At 44.5% G+C, this 6000-nt stretch overlaps 1 protein-coding gene across 2 annotated transcripts in view; it reads right to left on the bottom strand.

Annotated features, from left to right (window-relative positions):
• Window positions 1-4120: 4120 nt before the first annotated feature.
• Window positions 4121-6000, bottom strand: part of MRPL38 (mitochondrial ribosomal protein L38) — an 80808-nt gene continuing 78928 nt past the window's right edge. For both annotated transcript variants that reach the window (XM_073608233.1, XM_073608232.1), the window contains exon 9: window positions 4121-4343. In XM_073608233.1, coding sequence (XP_073464334.1) covers window positions 4207-4343 — 137 coding nt within the window. In that variant the 3' untranslated portion in view covers window positions 4121-4206. The remainder of the gene's footprint in view (window positions 4344-6000) is intronic.

Genomic DNA, 6000 nt, shown 5'->3' with positions numbered 1-6000 from the left:
TGTTCGAGAAAGAAAAGAACAGTCCTAGTGACTTTTTTGGGGGGTGACAAAGGTCCGCCCGCCCCCCCCCCCTCCTCCACGGTGATGGACCCCCCCTCCCCTGTGCACTCACCCTCCCACGGCTTCCTTGGCTTCTCCGGTGCGCTTCCTGTCCTGATTGGCCTGGGAGGAGATGCCGAAAGACAATAGAGAATATTAATTGGGTGAGTTCAGGGTGCAATGCTCTACGCCCCGAGCCCAGCCTTTTTCAAGCCAATTAGAGCCTCAAGCTCTAATCATGTGGCTAGAAAAGAAAAAGAAACCTCATAAAAAACGTATGTCTGGCACCCTGCAGGGGGGCGGTGCCCCAGCACCCCTAATGTACCGGCCGCTCCTGGTAAGACTCCTTTCACATGGAGCAGACTCTGTCAAGCAGATCCACCTGCTCAGCAGGGGATCTGTCTGCTGATCCCTGCTGAGCAGACGGATGACAGTTCCGTGTCCTCCCCGCTGATGCAGAGTGGACACAGCCCGCTGTTCTAAGGGGAGGTCAGATGAAAATAGACCGCCTGTCCATTTCCATCGGATACCATCTGATCCGATCTGCTAGATGTATGGGGTATGGAATCCCCATCCGTCTGTTTTTAGCGGACTGGACTGGATCGGATGCAGGCAGGTGTAAACGGACACATATCCATTTACATCAGCCTCTCCATAGAGAACAATGGGTTTCTTCACTAGAGAACAATGGGTGGTTAGATTGGGCCCGCCTGAAAAACGGACAGGCAGACCCGATCAGTCTGCTTGTGTGAAAGGGGCCTAAGGCCTTGTTCACACAGGGCTTACACAGCGTACCTTTACCGGGATGCACAGGTTTTTCATGTATCTCTGTGCAGGCAGTCCCATTGATGTAATTTGGGATGTAGCAACTGCACGAACAGAGCCGTTGCTCCCAATTTTACATCCATGTATGTGTGTATGCATGTCCCTGAGCTCGCACTGTCTGCGTCCGGGGTCATGTACCCACATGGATGTCAGATTGGGAACAGCAGCTATGCCTGTGCAGCCATTGCATCCCAATTGACATAAATGGGACTGCCTGTACAGGGATGCACGGAACACCTGTGCATCCCTGTGCGAGTAAACCTGGCCCTCCATGGGCTTACACTTTAGTATGCCACATGTTAATTAGGCTTTAGTAGCAATTTAGCAGGGATTTTGTAAATTATGTTGTGTTTTTGTGCACTATTATTGGTTTTAGTGTATTTTTTGTGAAAATAGCTGTAATGGATGTGATCATGGTGAACTGTCTATTCCAATACCTGCTTTATATACCTAACATATATAAACTCAGCTTTTATGCTTATTAAGCCTTAAGGCATTTACAGATATTCTGCAAAGCTCAAAGCTTGCTTAGGAACTGGACTGAATGCAAAGAGTTAATCAAAAAGTTTGTGTCTCCCAGAACACATTCAGAATATAACAGCATAACACAATGAAGCAAGAGCAAGAGAATGCTGCAAAAACAATTATTCACTTCTGCAAATGTGCATCAGCTGAAAGCCAAAATTTTGTCATATATTTTTATTTTTATAGTTGTGGTTTGTATGCGCCAGTCTTGTTGACGTACCTCAATCTTTAATGGAATTGTATAAAAGTCTTGAGAAGCGAAAATATTAAACAGAAAGTAATTTGACTCTGAACTAAGCAGTCTCAGTGTGTTTACTTGAAGCATGCATGCTTTTGTATTCAACAATCTGATCGGGGGTAGATATAATAATATCGGAACTTTTGTTCTGAATCCAAATCATAACGATATGATAAACATTTGCGCAATTATTGCGGGGCCCCAAATAATCAGTAGCACTTTCTATTTATTTTACAGGTCACGTGCTTTCAGAAAATCTAGTCTAGTTTGAGGGGTCTTCTCAAATTCTGAAAGCTGTAAGAGAAAAATGGTAACCTCCGGATTTTTAGAGTAAATTGTTTTTTTACAGTTTTGCGTACCTTCAGTTTTCACTATTTCACAAAAAGGTGCAATTTAAAATGTATAAATATTTATTAGCCCAATACAGTTTTACTTTTATATTTACTAGGAAATCTACAGGAATTTTGTACATTTTGCCATGTATGAATCCTCCATTAATGAGTTTAGTGTATTTTTAGCAAAAATATTGTTTTGATAAACATTGGCACAAATATCGCGATGCCTTGAAAATCAGTAGCACCTTCCTTTTTTTGAGGGGTCTTTTACAAATTCTGAAAGCTGTAGGTGAAAAAGGAAAACCTCAAGATTTTTAAAGTAATTTGTGCGTACGTCAGATTTTCACCATTTCTAAAAAAGGCGCAATTTTAAATTTACAAATGTGTTATTTATTAACTCAGTACAGGTTAACCACCTGCCTCCCGCCATATAGCAAAATGACAGCGGCAAAGTGGTTGCGATATCTTGACCAGACTTCATATGATGTCGCCAGGATATCAAGCTGCTGCGCGCCATCACGGAGATAGTTGTTGTGGTCTGTCAGTCAGACACACGGCAACAACGATCTAGGTAAAAAGTCTCTGATGGAGACTCTTTACCACGTGATCAGCCGTGTCCAATCACCAACCCCCTCCCCCCTCCGAGGATGCCCACACTGGACCACCAGGGATGCCCACCACTGCCAATTAGTGATGCCCTTCAGTACCATCCATTACTGTACATCAGTGCCACCTATGTGTACTCATCAGTGCTGCATATCAGTGCCGCCTATCAGTGCCCATCATCAGCGCCCCCTCATCGGTGCCCATTAGTGCCGCCTTATCAGTGCCCGTCAGTGCAGCCCCATCAGTGAAGGAGAAAACGTGCTTATTTACAAAGTTTTGTAACAGAAAAAAAAAATGTTTAGCAGATATAAACAAAGCAAATTTTACAAAATTCCTGCTAAAGTCTTACTAAATGCTAAAAGCTTAGCCACTTCAATACAGGGCACTTATATACCTTCCTGCCCAGACCAATTTTCAGCTTTCAGCGCTGTCGCACTTTGAATGACAATTGCACGGTCATGCTACACTGTACCCAAACTAAGTTTTTATCATTTTGTTCCCACAAATAGAGCTTTCTTTTGGTGGTATTTGATCACCTCTGGGATTTTTATTTTCTGCTAAACAAATAAAAAAAACGACCGAAAATTAAAAAAAAAAATTTTTTTTAGAAATCATTTAGCAAATATAGTTTCATAAACATTTACGCAAATATCGTGGGGTCTTAAATATCAATAGCACCTTCGTTTTAATCCACGGGTCCTATGCTTTCAGGAAATATATGGTTTGGGGGGTCTTTAGCAAACTCTGAAAGCTGTGAGAGAACAATGAAAACCTTCAGATTGTTAGAGAAATATGGTTATTTAAATGTTTACGTAAGTTCAGTTTTCACCATTTTGCAAAAAGGCATAAACGTAAAAATTACAAATATTTGTTCTTTATTAACTCAATACAGGTTAAGCTTTTATATTCAGTAGGAATTTTGTAAAATGTACTGCATTTTTATCTGCTAATTTCCAGTTCTTGCCCCCATCCAGCCCTGTGATACCAGCCGCTCTCTGCTGTGCTCTAAACCCGTATAAGGTAGTAGAGTTCTACCTACACAGAGTGCGTTTTTGTGTCCGTGGGGTGGGGTGCAAAGGACACTACAGTGGGGGGGGGGGGGTGCAGGGACAGAGGACACTGCTTTGGGGGGCACAGGAAACCTGCTATTGGGGGGAGGGGGCAGAGGACACTATGGGAGTGATGTTAATGGGAACAGAGGACACTGTAATGGGGGGGACCCTATGAGGGACCCCATCACGCCTGGGGACAGGAACCCCATCTCCAGACCATGCTGGTTGGCATCAGCCACCTTTGGGTGCCAGGATGGGGGAGGGGGCAGTAAAATCTGAATCCCCAGCCACATGCTCCCTCAGGGTTAACTGGCTATTGTATTAGTGAAGCACCCTAAAGTGAGGTAAACCTGTACGGTTATTATTACTATGTTAGGATTATTATCTTCATTTATTAGCAGGTGAATACGTCCCTCCATGCATTTACATACATTACATCCAGTCCTTAAGTGGAAAAAGGTTGCTAACCCCAGCTTTAGACAATCATTAAAATAACAGAATCATGGAACATGCAGAACAGCCATCATTTTATGAGTTATTGTGCACGGTATTACAAAAAAGTTATTCCCTGAGAACCATTTGTGTATCAATAAATTCCATAGGTGGGTTCATTCGAGTTCCGGTATCTGTCCAAGTATCTGAGAGGCTGACCGTGAGGAAATTTTTTCTGTGGCGGATGATATCTTGGTGGGAACTGGTGTTCGAAGATAGGTTCCTTCATATCTAATGGAAAAAATGAAAGTTTACATAATTAAAATGTAAAGTTCATTGTGAGGGCTCGTTTACACTTACTTCAAAGTGTGGCATTGGACATGCTTTTTTAAAGAACTCTGAATGACAATCAAAGCACCTGTTAAAAAAAAATGGTAAGCTTACAGTCCTGTTTACATGTTGTGTTTGCTTTTCTTCAAAAAGTATACTCCATGTCGCTTTCTTGGAGCATCAAAGCATCTTTAAAGCCTCCATAGAAGTCTATGACAAAGCTCGTGAACAGCACCTGCAGTGTTTGAGAGGCTTTTATTCAGCGTGAGCTTCGCTTTGGAGATGTTGAAGGTATGAGATATTCCAGGATGCACTGGGAAACCAAAAAAGGAACTGGAAAGACTCCATCAGCAGTCCCTTCTGGTTCACGTGTATAGATTCTGGAAGCGTCTGGTGCAGACGTCCCACCTGGTGTGCAAAGAGGAGCAGCAGGAAGGTGAGCAAACTAGTAGACGGCACACATGGTGTGTAACATGGGAACGCTATAGCAGAAGGTGAGCATGGACCAGAGAGAGGACTAAGCGGCATGGGATCAGCAGAGCTGGGGCCTACTACTGAGGGGGGATCAGCAGAGCTGGGCCTACTACTGAGTGGGGGATCAGCAGAGCTGGGGCTTACTACCGAGTGGGGGATCAGCAGAGATGGGGCCTACTACCGAGCGGGGGATCAGCAGAGATGGGGCCTATTAATGAGCGGTGGATCAGAAGAGCTGGAGCCTACTACTGAGTCGGGGATCAGCAGAGCTGGGGCCTACTACCGAGCGGGAGATCAGCAGAGCTGGGAGTTACTGTACAAAAAAGTGGCAACCACCCTAAACTATATCTGGCCCTTGCACATGGGAGGGCAATGCTCATCACAAACAAAAGATTTCCCAGCAAAATTACCAACCAGCCTACAAAACAATCAAATTGGCCCCAACAGCTTACGTTAAAAACAGAGGGTTTTGTTTGCACACATTTGCAAATATATGCATAAACCACAGTGCCCACGCCAAGTGACCCCTGTGCACACTGTGGTCCTAACTCTAAAATTTCCAGAGCCTCCATAGTAGGAGCACATATAAGAATAGATAGCTTAAGGGCAGGTATGACTGAAGAGAGCCCACCCCTCTTTAAAAGGCAGAAGGGATGCACGTGACGCCCAGTGAAACCACAATGGCAACAAAGACATCCCCTGCGTCCCTGCACTCAAATCGTCCAATTGTACAAAAAAGTGGCAACCACCTAAATCTATAACTGGCCTGAGCAGCAAGGGATCCCCATGACTAAGGTCTCACATAGGACTTGCAGCGATGTGCAACTTGCAGGATTTTTTCTTCCCTATACATTAAAGTACGCTGTCTGCTGATGTCACAGAGCTGGTTGAGGCTGTGCAGGGTTCACCAACAATGTCAGGATCCACCCAGATACCTGGCAGCCAGCTGGCTCAGCCTCTCAGTGCACCCCTGAGCCAGTCATTCCCGCCCTTTCCACAGCCCTAGGTGAGCTCTGGAGAGGCAGAGCACAGAAGAGTGACTGGAAGTCATCGCTCTCTGCTCAGAGTGGACCTGAGAATGATCAGCGGTCTATGATTGCTCAGTTCTCAGTGTAGAGTCGGCAGGGAACAGCTCAGATCAGTG

This window comes from Aquarana catesbeiana, linkage group LG12, assembly GCF_042186555.1.
Source record: "Aquarana catesbeiana isolate 2022-GZ linkage group LG12, ASM4218655v1, whole genome shotgun sequence".
Classification (NCBI taxonomy): Eukaryota; Metazoa; Chordata; class Amphibia; order Anura; family Ranidae; genus Aquarana; species Aquarana catesbeiana.
Note: the sequence above shows the minus strand (reverse complement) of the source record. Positions and strands in the feature narration are given on the sequence as shown.